Source organism: Populus trichocarpa, chromosome 5 (genome assembly GCF_000002775.5).
Source record: "Populus trichocarpa isolate Nisqually-1 chromosome 5, P.trichocarpa_v4.1, whole genome shotgun sequence".
NCBI lineage: Eukaryota > Viridiplantae > Streptophyta > Magnoliopsida > Malpighiales > Salicaceae > Populus > Populus trichocarpa.
In genome coordinates, this window is record NC_037289.2 from 11,511,572 (window position 1) to 11,531,848 (window position 20,277).

A 20,277-nucleotide genomic window follows, 5' to 3' on the forward strand; every position below is an offset into this window, starting at 1 on the left:
ACTTATTTTATAGTAATTTTTTAGTTTGTTTTTCGAGTTATTATTCTGATAACACCAACAATCTTTTTCAATTACCTCAATCTTAAATTTTCTTTTATTTCTTCGAAAATAATAATATTGCATGAATATTTTTTTTTTACATTGTGATAAAACTTATCCCGGCAGCGCAGCGTAATGCAGATTATCTAAGCTAGTTAATAAGTACTATATATTTCTTTTCCACTGCTGCCTTTCGGAAATAACTAAATAAAGACCGGGAGTTAAAAATTTACTAAGCACAAAAGCCAAATTAGGCAATGAAATCGGTGCTTTTAATTTAAAAAGGAAAATAACAATTTCATTTCAATGAGATCATATATAATCCTCACGCTACCTTCACATAAAATTAGAAAAACATAATAGAAATTATTATTTACTATTTAAAACAAGTAAATGACAACATGGCAGGTCGATGGCCTTCATAACATTTTGTTATTAAAATAATAATATGTGTAGGGATTGGTTGCATTGTACGTAGCCAGATGAGATAGATCACCATCGAAGAACGTTGCATTATCAAGCCTTGTTTATGGAAGGTTCAAACAACATAGATCACCGTCAATAAATTATATATAAAACTAGAGTTTAGAGCACTCGATGAAATATAAGGGTTGATAGTGATATGATTTTCTTCTAAAGGATCTATAGTGAAGATAGAAAGAAAATGGAAAAAACAAAAAGGGTTGAAAAAAAAAAGCAAATAAATTTAGAAATAACTAATGATAAGTTGGTAGTAATGGGTTCTTCAATCAAGAAAGATCATTAATTTTAATATTATATTAAAAAACTATTTCAATTTAAAAATGTAAGTTGTTGGATGTGATTTCAAAAATAATTTAGTAATAAAATAGTATTGAATAAAAACTTAATCATATACGATGTAAGTTTGTTTTTTATTTTTTATTTTTTTATTAACGTGGGTGTTCGAGTTAGCTTGTGCGCACCTCGACTAATCCCACAGGCCCTGAAGTTAACGACAATGTAAGCCTCCAGTGACCCTGAGGTTTGTGAGACTCGAACTAGTAACCTCTAGAAAGTAAACCTAGAGTCTGATCAATTAAACTACACCCCTCGTATATGATTGGAATAAAAACTTAATCATAGAAGATGCAAGTATATTTTCTTTCATTACAAACTGATTATGTATCTTACACACACGCATATAAAAAATATCAAATTAATTTTTTTTTACTATTACAAAATAAAGAACCCTTGTATGAATTGCTATGAAAGATGTGGCCTAAACGAATAATCAATTTCCACCACCTGTGTTTCCAAATTTGGTAAATCAATTTCAGAGACAAAAGGAATGGAAAAACACAAATGTGAAAGTGAAATTTGCTTCGAAACAAACAGAAGAGAATTTCTAGTCAAATGTTCTTAGTTGAAGGGTCCCATTTCAAGAAAAGCCCCCTCCGTCCTGTGCCACCCAAACTATCCCTTAATGCGACTTGTGTGTATAATTTAAGGTTGGTAACCTGTTCAATGGAGATTCGAAAATCCAAATCAACTCCTTCAGCTCCGTTCTTTGCCCCAACCAAAAGACAAAAAAAGAGCTCCACTCTTTTTGGGTCTCAAGAGAATATTTCAAGGGTTGTCATAGGTGGAGCTGCTAATAATATTAGAGTTTAAAAAACCATAACCCAACAGCTTCAACATATCAAACAATGAGACACTTCTGTTTTGCCGTACTCATCTTGCTCATGATCCTACTTTTTACAAACCCAAGTCTCGTTGATTCTAGAGCTCTTGCATCAGCAACGAAGAACGAGAGCGATGATCACCATGCTGCTACTGATCCTATCGATGACCGTGGGTTTGGTTCTGTGTCAACCAATATGAAAGCTTCAGTTGATCCAGAGCCTGTTAACGACGCTGGTGGTGGTCAGGTTTCCGGAGCAGAGCGGGAGGTGTATAAGGTGGCTTCCTCTGGACCTAGCGGGAAAGGCGCCGGACACTAATCATCATCTGTGTAACACTTGTTAGTTTTATGTAAGAAGAAGTAGCTAAAGCAAGTTAGGTTACAAGTGCATGTTTCATGGAAATTCTTTGATGTTGTTAGATGGTGCACATAGCAGGTGTGAATGTTATCAGATGAACAAATAAATTTTATGTTTAAAAGGATCACCAAAGGCACAGAGTAAATAACTCATGTTCCATTAATAACACAGAAATTTGACCGTTATGTTTAGCTACCTTTCCTGTTTCTTGGTCAGTTAAGGAAAGGCAGAGGTTGATGAAACTGTGAACGTTTTCTGCTTCGAATTTCTTCGGCATTGATTTCCACCGCTATTGGCAACAGCTTGTCTTCTGGGCAGAGTGGCCGGAGTTCACTCGTATTTGCTACTACATTCAAGACAAGGCCACAATAACATCAGGCAACTAAACTTCATTCATCGTCATAAACCCATGTCAGGTCTGTGCTGTTTAGGCCCATGTCTAGAAAAATGAAGGTCCATTTACTAGGTTACATAAAAAGAGAAAAGAAAAATATTTGATAGATCCTCCGTTCTTGCAAGCCCTCGATCGAAGGTCTTTACAAATATCAAGAATTGTTATGCATGTGAATTCACTCAAGAATTCAGTAATGGTATTACTATCATAAATTGTATTATAAGTGAGAAAGAATTAGACATCCATAAAATCAACTAAAAGAAAAGAAAAAACACTTAAAGATCCATGATATTTTTATATATCAAGAGAGTAAAATATGTAGCAGTGTTAAGCATGGATTTTCTTGAAAAACAAATTTATTGGTTCTAAAAACATATCATAGAATTGATTGGTGAATATTTATCTTTCAGAGGCCAGTTATATATACTTCTTTTTTAAAAAAAAAAATTTAGTAAAGTACAGGGCACGATAGAGTCATTCATGCATGAATATAGCTGAAGAATTGCAGCATCATATTATAACTTGAGCCTTCAAAGAAGGAAGCAGGGTAAGCTCTAAGGCCATTGCTGCTTCCTCAAAAACATTAACAGGAACGCCCTTAATTTGCTAGGAGTATTTATTCCTCTCGATTCATTCACCAATAATCTTCTTTTGATCAAGGAAAGTTTGCTTTTGATGGTTGTTTCTGAGATTCTCATACAAAAAGTTGAAGTCTGGAAGCAAACAGATCAAGCATATCTTGGCAGGGATAATATTACTCCAAAGTTCAAATTGCTTTTTGTTTATTGCAAAATTCTGCTATTATAAACATGCCTTGCAGTTTGATTAGCAATATTAATCCGACGCAAAACAAAATTCGAAAGGAAGTATGCAAAGAGGGGCATATGAAAGAAGACAGTTCAGTCTGTGCAAGGCTAAATAGCATGAACTTCGAACTTTGCTACACTTGTCTCTGTATACCTAAAGCATTCATCTGGCATCATCAATTCTTAATTGGGAGAAAACTTCAATTGCCGGTGAGTTTGATAGATCCTCTCTCAACATGGGCATATCATCCCTCTCCATTGACATGCTAAGAGAAGGAAGATGTTGAATATTAGGCAGTGCTAGCATGGCTGAAGCATCGGTTGTGCTGTCCTCATGTAGCTCCCTTGGCATAGCAGTTTGTTGTAGTTGCAATGCGTACTCCAAATCCCACACCACATCTCCCATATTAGGCCTATCTACACCATATTCTTCCAAGCATCGCTCTGCTGTGTCAACAAATTTCCTTAGACAATTGAGGTTGATCTCGCTTCTTATTGAAGCATCCACAATCTGTTCCAGCATTCCTTTTTTCTTGCAGAACATTGCCCACTCAGCTAGATTTACTTGCTCTAGTGGAAGCAAGGTATTGATAGCAGGTCTTGCACATAGAACCTCAAGAAGAACCACGCCAAATGAGTAGACATCAGATTTTTCTGTTAATTGTTGGGTCTTAAAGTAATCAGGATCAAGATAACCGAAGGTGCCTTTAACAACTGTGCTGACATGAGTTTGATCGGGAGGACCTGATAACCTTGAAAGCCCAAAGTCAGCAACTTTGGCCACGTAGTTCTCATCAAGCAAGACGTTAGTGGATTTGACATCGCGATGAATAAATCCCCCAGAGGATCCTCTATGGAGATAGTGAAGACCATTTGCAGCACCAATGCAAATTTCAAGTCTTTGCTTCCAAGGCAAGGAAGGCAAAGCTGAATCATACAGGTGATCCCTCAATGTCCCTTTCTCCATGAATTCATAAACCAGTATCATTTCGGAATTTTCATCACAATACCCAATCAAAGAAACAAGATGGCGATGGCGAATCTTAGATAAAACGATTATCTCTGTTTGAAATTCTGGAAGGCCCTGGTGTGACCCTGGCTCACTTCGTTTCACAGCAACTTCAGTGCCATTACTCAGAGTTCCTCGGAAGACAGTCCCAAATCCACCCTTGCCAATTTTCTTTTTGATATCAAAGTTGTTCGTTGCGAACTGTATTTCAGCAAAAGAGATCCTCAATCCAAGGTTTAAATTAGGCGTCAAGGAGCCAAACATGGCACCTTCAGGTACCCGCAGCCTACTGTCAGTGCTCCCTCCTCTATGTACCGGCACAGGTGACCAATCCAAAGTCTCCATTACTTTTGGTTTCCTGCATCTTCGACCCAAGCATAAAACAACTGCCAAAATGCAGATGAGAACCAAACCTCCAAGAACTGAGCCACCAACAACAAAGACACTAGTGTTCTTGTTCTTGGGATCACTTGTCCTTGCTACCTTTCCGAGTTCCCCCATTATCTCCATGATTTCTAGCCCATTTAAAAAGGCAGTATGATTTCCAGAATCTTGACGGGGGCCGATACTGATCCTCATAATTCCAGAATCATCAGAATCTACAACATAGTCAACATGGAAAGGAGCGGCCAACTGGCCAGTTGTTTCATATGGAGAGATTGGAAGACTGAAGTTGCTATAGATATAGAGATTGAAACGCAACAAAGCACCAGGTGATGCACTTAAAAAATCGCAGAAGTGAACGCGAACAAAGTGCATAGCATTCTTGCTCACATTAAAAGACCAGGTTATGTTGAAGTTATTTGAAGACCTACTGTTATTTATATTCATCTCCTTGGCAGTCTGATAGACCAAATCAGGGGCAATGTATTTGCTAACTCCTCCTTGGGAATTAGGCTTGCTTGAAAGAGAGCTGATGTTCTTGGCAGTGTCTGGACTATAGAGAAAACTATCATCTGGGACCCAATATCTCCATAGAGTGTCATTTTCAGGTGAGAGTGTGGGGCCTCCAACATTTATTCTGTGGATTGTCAGTAAAACCATAGAGAGTATGTCCTCGTTTTTGCCCTCACTTCCAGCAGGGCTTACGAGTAGAGCGGAACTAGGAATGAAATTCTCAGGGGCAAGGAACAGTTCTATGGCATTGACAAATGCGAAAGATGATCCTTGGGGTATAAAATATATCGGAAATTTGCCAACAGTGATGTTAATAAAGAATTCCTTTATTAGGGGAGAGTTGCTCCTAAGCGGTACACTAAAGTTACCAACAAGTGAAATTTCAGAAGCCAAAACATTGAAAAGGGCTGTGGAGAGGTTAGCTGAATAAGAGAAAGAAAAGAAATGGAGTCGTACCAAATAAGTACCGGCACTGCTGATCACAAACTCATAAGAAGACCGTTCTCTGAAAATCCTTGCTGTTTGATAGAGAGGTGGTGTGGCTGTTGACTTGTTGCTATCTTTAACAGGACTACTCTGCCTTGTAAAGGTGAAGGAACCAGAATTCCCAGAAGTCAAGTCCCCGATGAAGGTCCGGCCAGAAGCCGTACTATTGGTGTCTGAACCACAACTGATGAAATACTTGTCTGGAACAGTGTAAGCTAAGGAGGGAAGGTGAAGTGATAACATGTGAAGCAGAAACAAAACGGAAGGCAGAGGATATCGGGTTTTGTGGCTCTGGATCATTTCCATGGAAAAGGTGCCTTCGCCTGATTTTTCTTTTCTTAATTTTAGGATTATTAACGCCCTTTTGATAATTCAGCACCAGTTCATTCGAATAGCTTGGGACAAAAAAACAAAGACTTCAGAAGGGCCGAGACAGGTCAACTCGTGGACCTCAGAGTCCACACGATAAGAAGGCTACAGGAAGGTCTAATTAAAGGAGGGCTGCATAATCTGCCAAAAGAATGGGTTGTCATTTTGCATTTGGAAAGAATCACTTAAAATACCATTGGTCCCTCGTATTTATTCCACTAGATATTCATTGGTTACAGCTGGGAAAAGAAAGAAGACAGAGAATAGAAACAAAAATATGTAGGGATAAAGATATAAAAATAATGAATTTATTTTTAAAATAATTTATTTTTAGAGATAATATTTATTATTTTTTTAATGTTTTTTTAATTCTAAAGTTATTTAATTAAAATATATAAAAATAAAAATAATTATTATAATGTGGCTAAGGCATTCAAGTCAAATATCTTTATTATCTTTTCTAACCTGCAAGTCACGGACTCTGCCAGGAAGCTGTTTTGCGTGATCTTAAGCAATAGTGGCAAACACTAGTAAAAAGTGAATTCTAAGAAGAAAAGAAAAATTAAATCAAGACGAAATGATAATTCTTGAAAAAAAAGGAGAGAGAATGTCATTAAAGAAAAGTGAATACTATAGAATGAGAGGAGCACATTTACTCACTAAGGTAGGATTTATTTTCTTTTCTGAAGTCAAAATTAATTTGGTATTAAATATAAAATAATATTGTATACTGATTGATTCTGCTTGGATATTGGGAGGCATAGTATATCAGATTTTATGGATATCTCGGGAAACGTGATTAGATCGGTGTAATGAAATGATGTGTAATAGACAAATACATGCCATGTAAGTATCTATATCAATCACACGATACTGCTCTTTAAAAACGCGATCTCTTCTAGCATCCCAGATATCAATTTAAGATGCATGAGTTACCTACTAGTTTTCCTTGCGCCTACCCTGGTAACTAATACTACGTAGCTCATCTTCAATATCAATATAATCCGGAATATGCTTAAATAGTCCAAACTATTGTATTACCTGATCTGGATAATGCATCTCAATAATGTCAAAACAATGCAATAGAATCTGTGTTAATCACATGTCAGATCCCTCATGATATATTGGCGAAGCTAAAAGTATCAAGTCCTCCATATAAGGCATCCATATAACCTTTCAAAACATATAAATAACTTATTTCAGACAATCAATCTAAACTAAATAATTAACGTTCAAATAAATAAAAAAATTAAATACATATGTGTTACATACCTGATGCGGCAGCTAGGCGTCTAACTCATCCTGATGAAACTCGTGGACATGAATGAGATTTATCATGAAATATCTAGCCCTACACCATATAACAAGAAAACTTTATCAATGTGACGCTTATCTTCGTCATCATTTGGTTTGGATTCTCCATAGCAATATGGAGTAGATGTCATGCTCAACTGAGGTTTCATATTAACAATTTTCTCCACCAAACTTGTCTATTAGCATTATCACCTAACTTAGAAGGACCAGCTGTTTGTGATGCCTGTGTGGTTCTCTAAGAGTTACTTGGAAATTGAGTCAACTCCATACTAGAAGAGTTTTCTCGTCTAGGTCTACTATTCCAGTAAAGCTCCAGCATATTAATCTCATTGATCCTTGCAAACCCAAACATTGAATTCATACTCTCGTCACTACAGAATGGTACACCAATATAATAAGCTTGATTAATCCCGGTTTGCAATATACTTCAAGTAATTTCAACTTATATTTTAAATATATTCTAGCCAAGTCGATAACATAACATTTTTGATAATTCGTTAAGGGACATTTCTAATGTAGCAATTAGAAATTCATGGCTTCCTACATTATAAGTGATACCATTGCTAATATTAACAATGATACCACCATGAAAGTATAATATACATTCTTTCAAACAAGACAACGAAACACAATCCTAATTTATTAATATCTTGAGGTTAATCAAAGTGCATCAATTATCAACTAAAAATATAACATTGATTATCTAACAAAATAACCTAACTATCACCTAAAAATATATCTATTAACGTAATCTATAATTTAATCTAAATCAATACTAACATTTCAAATACATAATTTTGTTAATTCACAATCAACAACAACATAAAAAAATTGATTATTTAAAAAAATAACCTAACTATCAACTAAAAATATATCTAATTAACCTAATCCATAATTTAACCTAAATCAACACTTAACATTTAAAACACATAATTTTATTAATTCACTAAATCACATAATTAATAGTAATTAAACATAAATTAAATCTAATTAACCTAATTTCTAATTCAAAACCCTAATATTTAATAAATCAAATTAACATTAATTAAATATAAATTATATCAAATTAATTGAGGGGAAGTGTTCAATATACCTCTAAAAGTGAAGCATGGTCGGTGAGAATGACCAGTGGTTGTGTTTCAGATGGAATGTGTTTACTCCATTGTTGGTAGAGAGAGAAAGAAAGAGGTTATTACAGGTAGAGCTAGAGAGAGAGATGAGTGATGTAAAGAGAGATCAATGTTTTAAGGCCTTTTTGAGGTGTTTTTAGCCGTGGAGAGAGAGAGAGAGAGATCCAGTCAGTGGTGAGATGAGAGAAGCGAGGGAGAGAGAGATGGAGGATGAGGAAAGGAAAGAAAAAGAAAGAAGTGGGGTTGCAACATTTAAAATTCAAAACGAGTCCCAGATCAACTTGTTAAAGTGTGCTAGTTTCCTAATTATTTTTTCAGCTATGTTACTTTATAATTTTTTTAACTGTGTTAAAAAACTAAAAAAAAAACACTTGAGTTTACTTCTCTCTTTTAGCACAAGCGTTAGGAAGGATGTATAGTCTCTAAAAAGCTTAGTTGACCCAACTAGCATAATCTTCAAAGTGGTCCATCTGAGCCACTATATACAAACCCCTATTTGAACTTAGTTGTTCCTCAGAGGGGTAAGTCCTACACACTTGGACATGATTTTCTAAACTCATTTTTTTCACCTACCCTATTTGTAGTTGATATTTTAAATTAAATGATAACCTAAGGTTAAAAAATGATATTAAGGCATGCCCATGCTAGATAAAGACCTATATGATATCATTATTTTTCAATCAATAATATAACCACCAATCATTAAAAGCTATTATCCAAAATTATTTAATATATTCATATATTCTCCCTTCTCCATGCAAATCATGTGTTTCATGGGTATTAAAAAACCTATAAAACTCTTGGAAAAACTAATTTATTCATTCTTTATATTTACGAACATCCCTCTTTCTTTAAGAACATGCATTTATCATCTTCTTCAACACACTCTACTATATACAACACACAATCTTCATGTTATATTCCTCACAAAACATAATCAACTTAAACATTAAAAGGTTCATAAAGCTCTACAAAGAACTTGTTTGCAAGTGTTCGTGGGCTACCATTGTAGTGTTTCTTCTTCAACTTCTTAACTTAGTTATCTATTATATAAAAAACAACAAAATCTAGTGGGATTTGCCTTAAACCTTTTTAGTGAGACCATCTATAAGATACTGAATAAAAACCATTTCATCTCATTTCTTTCAATAAACTTTCCAATTCTTTTCATTATAGATAACCTAGAAAATTCAAGATATAGGATGGTTATAGACCTCCTTCCCACAAGTGCACTATCAACTTCTCTAAATACTCAACAACTAGCTAAACAAGTAAGATTTCTTGTAAAGACTCTTTTAGATACACAAAGGCGACTTACGGATTTACCTTTTCCTTAACAAGTATCTCTACTACTAGCTCTAACACATGCTCCTTCTAGTGTAGGTAGACAATTATAGTTTCTATAAGAAGCTAATCAAAATATTACATAAGAGAGTAAAAATGAGCATCATCTTTATTAAAATCTATTTAAAAGCCACTCTCACTTTGGCAAAGAGCATTCTTAAAGTGGATAACTAGAAAAGTCCAAATGCATAGAGACATGCACTCACATTCATATAAATATTTGTTTCCATCATCATCACTTCTTATCAGGGTCTTTCTCAAGTGTCCCTAACTAGAAAAGGCCTTAAAAGGAATTGGATCTAGGTTATATGGTCCCTTGATGGGGAGGAATACACATTTGACTTATTGGTTAACTAAACAGTTCTAAAATATTCAGGGTCAAAATAACCAAAACTACCATTTAAACTCATATTTATATGATCTAGATCAAGCATTCCTTATTGAGAAAGACCGAAATCAACTATTTTAGCCACATAATGTTCATCAAGTAAGATGTTTGTGGACTTAACATCACGATAAAAGATTTCTCCACCTAGACCAATATAAAGGTAATGGAGACCCTTTACTAAGCCAATACAAATTTCAAACCTTTGTTTCCAAGTCAATTCAGTTTCTGCAAATGGATTCTTTAAGCACACCTTTCTATTGTATAAGTGGTCTCTTAAAGTCCTCTTTTCCATGAACTCAAAAACCAGTATCATCTGTGATCATTCATTACACTAGCCAAATAAGGAAACAAGATGCCGATGTTGAATATTTGAAAAGACCGTGATCTAAGTTCGGAACTCTAGAAAACCTTGGCTAACAAAAATCCAATAACCATCAAGATCAATATTAGTGCCTGATCCACAGTTCATGAAGTACTTAACCAAAAGATTGTAAGATACTAAGTATGAAAGAAAAGGAAGAAGAAGAAGAAAAAGAAGAAGAAATTAAAGAAGAAGAAGAAGAAGAAGAAGTAATTGAAGAAGAAATAGTGGATGGAGAGTGAACTCCATAAAAATTAGATGCAGATATTTGAAGCTTTTTCTTTGAATGTAGATATGTAAGGGAATACTGACAAATTTGAAATGTCAGAGGAAGACTTGGTTGACTTGTATCTGTTACTCTCTGTCTAGGTATTGACAAGATCATTTTTTATCGCAAATGAAAAGAGATTAATCAATTGAATAAAGAAGAAGAAAAGTCACATTCTTTGATTTTGGCCAAATTTAACTACTTGTCAGTATGCCATGTTCGCTTCCATTTCAGTTGCAAGTTTTTTAGATTGTTTTTCTAATCTCAACTAGTTTGCTCTACTGTTTTGGTTGAAAAATAAAAGGGGCTATGATTGTTTTGAGTTGTGAGTTCATAGTGGTTTGATTTTAGAGAGAGAGTGATGAGAGACAGTTTAGGGTTTTTCATTTTATGAAAGGCAAGGAGAAAAAAAATGAATAATTTATCTTTTTATTTTTTTTTCTAGCACACTTTCTCTTTTCTATTTCCCTTCCTCTCAAATTTTTTCATTGGTGGCTAGGGTTTATGGTGGTGAAAAAGGAAGTGAAAGAGATAAGACTAGAGTTTTTTTATAGGTTGGTTTGTGATATGGGTGGCTAGGGTTTTTGGTGGTAAAAGGGGAAGTGAAAGAGACAAGGCTAGAGTTTTTTATGGGTTGTTTTATGATATGGGTGGCTAGGGTTTTTTCTCCATTCTCTCAAAACTCCTCAACTATTTATAGCCTATAAATTATGTAATTTTATTTTCAATTGTTTAGTCCCAAAGTAACTCCATTTTACATTGATCCCTTATTTTTTTTATTTTGCACTTTAGTCCACTTGTCTGTCTTGCTTCTAATTTTTATTTTTTTATTTTTTTAGTTTTCTTGTTTTTTTATATATTTTTTTCAAAACAAATTTAATGTTAATTTGATCAGAAAACTAATCAAGAATTATGAAATGCACGCATTAATGGCCGAAATGCTTCAAAAGCCTTTTTTTTAAGCTTTTTTTCAAGTGTTTTTTGAATTTTTTAGAAAGACATTGAAAACTACTAAATGAGTGCAAATGCCTTGAAAACTATTTTTTTTAGAATTTTTACTTTTGTTTTTGGATTTTTGAAAAAAGTTTTGAAAAGAAGGGGTCAAAATTTATGTTATGACAGCTGCTTTATTTTTACAATGCTTACCATACAAAGCCGTATGAAAAGTAATATTCATATACTTTGTGTAGTAAGCTTGTAAAGAAAAATGGTGTTTACAAAAAAACTTTAAAAACCATCAAACTTGAGAGGCAAATCCACTAGAGAATTTTGAATTTTGGTTAAACTTAGAGGTGACCAACCTTATTTTTTTGAAATAGTTAAATTAAGAGGTTGACTTTATTTTTTTGAAATGGTCAAATCATGAGGTGATCTACGTCATAAATTTTAAAAAACAATTGATCAATTGAGAGGCTCCCTACCTCATGAAAAATGATATTTTTATAGAGTAACTTTCTTTAAGTGATTTTTTGAAAACTTATTCATTTTGAAGAGAGATATGCTCAATGTGATTTTGAAATTTGAGTTTTTATAGAGTGATCATCTTAAAGTGAATTTCATAAAATTTATTCATTTAAAGGGATATTAGCTCAAAGTGGGTCTGGAAATTTGTTATTTATAGAGCGATCATCTCAAAGTGCTTTCAGATCCAAAGTTTCTTAGGGCCTCCCCATACAAGGTAGCCCTGGATTCATTAGTTACACTAGAAATATCTATCATGACTTAAAAAACTCTTAAGATATTGAAAAAATGTTACTTAAATAGAGTTTTCTCACCAAATTTCAGCAAAAGGCAACTAGAGTTCCTTTGAATGTTAGCTCTATAACTCAAAATCACACTAAAATTCCTATGTAGTGAGTAGAAAAGAAACATGACTATTTTTATGGTAATTTAATGGCTGGTTTACAAGTCATAAAATAATGAACACTTGCCTAAAATTGTTAAGACTAAGATAGAAAAAGGTGTAATTGTTTTGATTTTATGAAAGTGGTGGAATGAGAGAATTTGCAAACATTATATATGCATGCTCTCTATTAACAGTGGCCTATAATCTCTCGACATGTAACAACTTCTCATTTGTTAGTTTCAAAACTTCAAAGCTATAAATCTTTTAGGATTACCCTCCTGTGGTTGTCATAATTGTTCTTGGGGAGATGAAATGATATGACTCATGTCTACTTGGGATCGATATGGATACAAGATAAAGTCTTCGTTTCATGACATTTTAGGGCATTGATTAGACCTAAGATATGCCATATCCATTACCTTGCTAACCTAGACAAATCTACCATGAATTTTAGTACATTGAGCATCTGGTCAAGCTTTATTATTTCTTATGATTTACAAATATACATTCAATATTAATAAGAAGGCATGTAAATTAACATCTAGAAACTCATATATCAATCACTCTTTATTGACCTAATAGGTACTACATTGTTCTCTAAATTTAGAATTAATGATTGGTATTGCAACATTAAACAAAGAGTGATTAAGGTAGATGAGCTTGACAAATGAGTTTCAAGTTATAAATTGCTATGCCTTCTTATTAATAATGGAAGAATATTTGTAAAACATAAGTACCAATAATTGTTATATACTCAAGTAATTATAAACAAGTCACAAAATAAAAACTAGAAAGCTTATTATTTCACAATGGGGATTTGTCTTTGCTAGAAAATAACAAGTAACATAACATGCTAACATATTTGGTTGGGCTACAATTTACATTACAAAATGCTAATGCTTGAGCATATTGAGGAAATTTAAATAAAAAAGGTTTAGTTTATACCAAACAAGGAAATGTTTATCATATTCAATAGAATATTGGACTCCCTGCAATATACTAGATGGGTTTGCTATTTGTATAAACTTAATTATAATGAAGTTTAAGGAAAATTGCATTGGATTTAGGCCTTTTTAACAAAAAATAACTAGGTTAAGAAGTTGAAGAAGAAACATTGCATTGGTCATGACACCTATAAAACATGTTCTATATAGAGCTTTGGGGACCTTTTAATTTTTAGGTTTGTTCAGTTGTATGATGAATATAACTTTGAAAGTTGTGTTTTGTATGTAACAAAGTATATTGAAGAAGATGATAAATACAAGTGCTTAGAGAATGAGAATATTTATGTATGCAAGGAATGAAAGAATTAAATTTTACCTAGTGTTTCATGTGTCTTTTTAAACCCGTGAAACACACTAATCTACATGATGAATGGGGCATATATAAAAAAACACTATTTGACCTAGTTCAAAGGCAATTATTTGAGTTAATTAACCCTATTAGTTGATGGTTATATTGTTTATTAAAAACAATATGGTGTTAAATGGGTCATACTCTAGTATTGATATGCTTTAATATTTTTCTATAGACCTCACTATGGTAAGAAGGGTCTCATTAGCATTTAGTGCTAAGTACCAACAACTTAAAGGGTAGGTAAAGAAATAAGGGTCGGCTAATTCTATCTGGGTGTGCAAACATTAGATTCAAATTTATCCATTTGAGAGATACCATAAGCTCAAATGGTAGTTTACATGTAGTCAGTTGGTTAATTAGACCAATTTAAAGATCGTGTCAATTGAATCAACTCAATTTTTTGGAAATTAGGTTAGTCTGGTCAACTAAAATTTCTAAAGTTCATGTTAACTGAGTCAACTGGTTTCTTGAAAATTGTGCATCCTTTCTGATACTTGTTCCTGAAAAGAAAAGGTAATTCTTAGGATGCATTGTTTGAATAAGAGTGGTGGCCTATCAAGTTTTGAGCATGTCATCTTGATTTGCTTGGCCTCACATTTAATATCTAAAATTGAGCCCATGATTCGAACAAATCTACCATAAATTAAGCATCCAATCAAACTTTATTATTATTTATATTTAACAGATATGCATCCAAGGGATGAACATTAGCATCTAAAATCTGTCAACCTATCCACCTCAATCACTCTTTGTTGAACAGGCACTTCCAACCCAGAGAATTACTAAGGCATTTGGTGTGATCGACAAACGTACTTGCTGTTATTTAGAACTTCTCATCTGACAACATGAATTAACTAGAGCATATACTCAAATGACTTCAAAGTCCATTCGTTGCTGGAGAAATTTGATATAATAATAAGAGGCACTGAGAGCTCATTCCTGACCCGTGGGGATCATCTAGAATCGTTAATTCTTAATTGGGATACATTACAGTATCTGTTGTATCTGAGAAATCATCAACTGGGAACATATTAGAACTCATGTTCTGCATAACTGGGAGTGCTGAATCTGATGAAACACCTGTTGTGGTGGTGTCCTCATGTGCCTCTCTATGCACTGCAGTCTGTTGAAGCTGCATTGCGTATTCTAAATCCCAGCACACATCAATCATATTAGGCCTGTCTGCTCCTTGTGGCTTCAAACACTTCTCAGCTATTTCACCAAATTTTCTTAGCGAATTAGGGTTGATGTGACCTGCCAGTAGAGGATCGATAATCTTTTCAAGCTGCCCTTCCTTTTGCCAAAACATCCCCCATTCAGCTAAGTTTATTTCTTCCTTCTGCTGTGAGTCTACAACAGGGAGTCGAGCACAAAGCACTTCAAGAAGAACCACACCAAAAGAATACACATCTGATTTATTGGTTAACTGAAAAGTTCTGAGATATTCAGGGTCAAGATAACCAAAAGTACCTTTAAAACCCATGCTTATATGGTCCGGATCAGGCATTCCTTGTTGAGAAAGACCGAAATCAGCTACTTTGGCCACGTAATGTTCATCAAGTAAGATGTTTGTAGACTTAACATCACGGTGAAAGATTCCTCCATCAGGACCAGTATGGAGGTAATGGAGACCTTTTGCTGAGCCAATACAGATTTCAAGCCTTTGTTTCCAATTCAATTCAGTTTTTGCAGATGGATTCTTTGAGCACTCCTTCGTGCTGTATAAGTGGTCCCTCAAAGTCCCCTTTTCCAAGAATTCAAAAACCAGTATCATCTCCGATCCTTCATCGCAGTAGCCAACCAAGGAAACAAGATGCCGATGTTGAATCTTTGAAAGGACCATGACCTCAGTTCGGAACTCTGGAAGACCCTGGCCATGACTTGAATCGCTTCGTTTCACAGCCACCTTCATACCAGTCTCAAGAGTTCCTTTATAAACTTTGCCAAACCCACCCTCACCAATCAACAACTTTGGATTGAAATTATGAGTCGCAGCCAGTATTTCAGCTAAAGACATCTTCAGTTTGAGGTTTAAATTAGTAACGTTGGAGGAGGCATTTTCAGTTTTTTCAGTTATCCAACTGGGAGACCTCCCTTTTCCATAAAGAAACTCAGCTTTTACGGGCTTTGGTCGCTTTAATCTCAAACATAATGAGAATAATAAAATCAAAACCAAGACTAGAGCCACACCTCCAGCTGAACCAATTATGAGAACTAGATGGTTTTTTGCCTCATGTTCATCAACAGGCACTACAATTGTCGTGTTCCCCACAAACTCCATGATCTCCAATCCATTCAGAAAAGCAACTTTCGGAATAGAATTATTTCCTGGGGCTATACTAAAACTCATATATCCGGAATCATCAGAAGGAACCATAAAATCGAGGAAAAATGGAGATGCCATTTCACTAAACCCACCAGAATTAGGATCGATCACTTGACTCAAATTGGTAGATAAATTGAGATCAAATTTCACAGTACCTGGTGACACACTGATAAAGTCACAAAAGTGCAGACGAACAAGATGCCTAGCTTTCTTGCTCACGTTAAAACGCCAAGTTATATTTGGAAAATTGGATGCCCCGTTATTATCTACACTCGCTTCTTTGCAAGTTGTGTACACAGAATCAGGGGCAATTTCTTGGACAGTCAACCCTTGACTGGCCTGATGAAGTTTACCACTAAACGGACGGTTTGCACCCGAACCCCCAAAAGCTAGATAATCATCATCTGGTACCCAATTTCTCCACAGGGTATCGTTAACTTCTAGACCTCCAACATTGATCCTATAACGTGTCCTAAGAGCTCCATCTTTGGTCCGTAAAGGAGGAGTTGCAGAGGCATTATCCATGAAGAAATTTTGTGGGAGAAGAAAGGCTTCAATGGCATTCACGAAAGCAAAAGGTGTCTCTTCAGCTGGTTTGAAGTAGATGTTGAAATTTCCTACAGCTATCGTGAGAAAGAACTCCTTGATCACTGGGAACTCAGTAGTACTGTTCGGGACTCTAAAATCTGTTAAAAGTGAAAAATTTGAAGCAGACACATTGAACAAAGCATCAGCAAGATGAGTCCCTTTGAAGCTGAATGGAAAGAAATGAAGGCGGACAAGGTAGGAACCATTTTGAGTGATATCAAGCGTATACGGGGTTAATTTCGTATAGATTCTGGCTGTATGATATAGGAGTGATATGCCGGGTAAAGGGTTTTCATTTTGGATAGATGTGCTTTTTCCAACAGAGAAGGAAGAGTTAGAATTCTCATCACCAACAAAAGTCCGCGGGGAACCGTCAAGATCATCGACATCGGTGTCTGATCCACAGTTCATGAAGTACTTAACCGATGGATTGTAAGATACTGAGGATGAAAGAAGAAGAAGAGATTGAAGAAGAAAGAGAGGATGAAGAGTGAACTCCATAGAAATTGGATGAGGATATTGGATGCTTTTTCTTTGAATGGAGGAAAGGTTGTCAGGAGCGGAAGATATGAGGGAGTACTGGCAAGTTTGAAATTTCAGAGGAAGACTTGTTGACTTGTATCTGTCACTCTCTGTACAGGTGTTGACAAGAGCAGTTTTTATGGCCAACGAAAAGAGATTAACCAATTGAATGAAGGAGAAGAAAAGTCACATTATTAGATTTTGGCCAAATACAACTACTTGCAAGTGCTTCTATTTCACTTGCAAGCACAAAGGCATTCTCACAACCAAAAAGTATAGAATCTCATTGACTGTTCTCATTCCTTGCTTGACCCAGTTTGCGAGTGTCTTTCTAACTATGCTTGATCATTTAATTTGTCCCTGTCGTTATAGAATCTTTGAAAAACAAACTAACAAATACATGAAGAAACAATAATTGACCGTTCTCGTTGACTGTTCTCATTCCTTGCTTCTTACGGTTTGGGATTAATTTTCTAATTTTGTTTTTACATATTTTAAAAATATATTTAGTTTATAAAAATATTAAATTAATATTTTTATTTTAATATTTTTTAATTATCTTGATATGTTAAAATTAAAAATATAAAATATTACTTTAATATATTTTTTACTAATAAAAAATACTTTACACACCAATGTCATGGACATTGTTATAGAAAAAGACACCAATATCTAGTACATAGCCAACAAAATCATGGACATTCGTTGTTCAATGTTCTAGTAATCTATCTCCCCACTTCAGCCTTTTCTTTTACGAACATATCTTGAAGACTTAATTAAAACTTGTGCCGATAAAAAAAAACATTTATTGCTAATATTTATCAAAATAAAAAAAATTAAATTGTGCGAAGATTAACTTAACATGACTTGATCTACTTAATGAATTCAAAAACAACTTGATTAGCGAATGAAGATGGGAAAAACTTAATTTAAAAATAGAACACAATAAAACAATCTCATTCTATTAGGGTTAACCCACAAAATAGATGACCCGAGTCATGCAACTAGAATAACATCATAAAAAAAAATAAAAGCATATTATGAAACTTGTCCCAATAAATTATCATAATCAGTTGATTAGTTAATGAAAAATAAAAGCCTCATTCCTAATATATATATATATATATATATATAGAGAGAGAGAGAGAGAGGTTATTGGGTTAGGCATGATCCGTCTATGATAGATGGACATGATCCAAGTTATTATAGGAGTTATTAAAGGAAGTAACCGTTTTCTCTAATTATATATAAATGAACATAACTCATATGAAAAAAACAAGTTTTTCATTTGTTGAATAATCATTCTCTATTTCTCTTCTCTCATCGTGGATTCTCTACATTATTTTGACAAGATTTATAAAGACATTCGTAATGTGAAATATCACTTTAATTCTAGTAATTGAAATGATACTATAGCACTAAAGTAATCGATTCGGGGATACGAAAGCAAATTTTCACAAGTAAATTTTCCTTTCTCATCTATATTGGTATTAGAGCCATGATTTTAATATTTTTTTACTCAATACACCTGTTATTATATAAATGTTAGATGTAAATTCATGTTAAAAGAATTCTTTTATTGAGTCTTGAATTTACAAAATTTTATGAAGTAATTGAGTTATGATTTTATCTTTTATATCATTAATTAAAAAAAGACTTTCTATATGGTAGTTGTATAATAGGTATGTAACAAAAAAAAAAAAAAAGAACAACTACCAATTAATCGCTTGAATTGGTAATGGAAATTGTCATTTCCAATTGACTACAATTCTCTAGTCAATTGAAAATTGTCATTTGGCAGTTGAAAAAAAAAACCTCGAAAGAACACATTTTTAAGAGATGTGTAACTGCCCTTTGGCAATTAAAATAATAATAATAATAATAATAATAATAATAATAATAATAATAATAAGAAGGCAATTAATACTAATTTATTGTTAATAAAAATTGTTTAATTGTGGTGTTAATTTATTTATTGTTAAAATAAATTCCTTAATTTCCGTGTGATTTTTTTAACATAACTGATGATACATGCCTTAATTAAATATTAAGTATAATATTTATGTGCTTTTGAAATATTTTGTTGTAGTGGATAGGCAACAACATATTGATCATTTATTGAGTTATGCCTTTAATTATGTTCATAAAATTCAAGAGCATATTGATTATATATATCATTGAATGAGTAGACTAATTATGAGTGGTGTTTACGAATTCTACATAGAACATTAAATGCTAATCGTTCTAATTTTCTACCTAAGAAATGGATGTTGATGCGACTATCGTTAGAATATAGACTGGAATCCTTAGATTTCAATAATTTCGCTAATGAAATGCTGCTTAAGAGGGAACGTCAATATACCGAAAAGGATATTGTATTTTTTTAATATTGTATTTTTTAAAGATAATTGGTTGTTTATTGTAAATTGCATATCTTATGTAATTTAAGTTTTAATTACATTTTATATATATATATATATATATACAACCTAATTAGTTGTGTTCAATGTTCCAGTAATCTATCCCCCACTTCAGCCTTCTCTTTTGCGAACATATCTTGAAGACTTAATTAAAACTTTTCCCAATAAAACTCATATATCCGGAATCATCAGAAGGAACCACAAAATCGTAGAAAAATTGGAGATGCCATTTCACTAACCCCGTCAGAATTAGGATCGATCACACGACTGAAATTGGTAGATATATTGAGATCAAATTTCACAGTACCTGGTGAATCACTGAAAAAGTCACAAAAAGTGCAGACGAACAAGAGGCCTAGCTTTCTTGCTCACGTTAAAACGCCAAGTTATATTTTGGAAAAAGTCACAAAAGGG

General features: G+C 33.8%; 2 protein-coding genes and 1 long non-coding RNA gene across 4 annotated transcripts; all 3 read right to left on the minus strand.

Moving 5' to 3' along the window:
- Window positions 1-1,282: 1,282 nt before the first annotated feature.
- LOC112327443 (uncharacterized) lies at window positions 1,283-2,628 on the minus strand. Its single transcript, XR_002981642.2, has 2 exons — window positions 2,236-2,628; window positions 1,283-2,007 (listed from the first exon to the last, which is right to left on the minus strand). It is a non-coding gene; the product is annotated as an uncharacterized LOC112327443 (long non-coding RNA).
- A 559-nt stretch (window positions 2,629-3,187) lies between these two features.
- LOC7476408 (probable receptor-like protein kinase At2g23200) lies at window positions 3,188-6,068 on the minus strand. The gene has a single exon (XM_002307254.4). It carries the CDS (start codon window positions 5,935-5,937, stop codon window positions 3,403-3,405), a length of 2,535 nt encoding a protein of 844 aa, XP_002307290.4. The 5' UTR covers window positions 5,938-6,068; the 3' UTR covers window positions 3,188-3,402.
- An 8,582-nt stretch (window positions 6,069-14,650) lies between these two features.
- LOC18099563 (probable receptor-like protein kinase At5g24010) lies at window positions 14,651-17,561 on the minus strand. 2 transcript variants are annotated; one of them, XM_024600820.2, is made up of 2 exons: window positions 15,478-17,561; window positions 14,651-15,384 (listed from the first exon to the last, which is right to left on the minus strand). In XM_024600820.2, the coding sequence occupies exons 1-2, from the start codon at window positions 17,420-17,422 to the stop codon at window positions 14,981-14,983; spliced, it is 2,349 nt and encodes a 782-aa protein (XP_024456588.1). In that variant the 5' UTR covers window positions 17,423-17,561; the 3' UTR covers window positions 14,651-14,980. The 2 variants fall into 2 exon arrangements, with proteins under 2 accessions (XP_024456588.1, XP_006383540.2); XM_006383478.3 differs by having other exon boundaries at window positions 14,651-17,561.
- Window positions 17,562-20,277: the final 2,716 nt, after the last annotated feature.

Excerpts from the sequence above, each read along its gene's own strand:
- LOC7476408 (XM_002307254.4), bottom strand. The coding sequence starts at position 5,937 with ATGGAAATGATCCAGAGCCACAAAACCCGATATCCTCTGCCTTCCGTT.
- LOC18099563 (XM_006383478.3), bottom strand. The coding sequence starts at position 17,422 with ATGGAGTTCACTCTTCATCCTCTCTTTCTTCTTCAATCTCTTCTTCTT.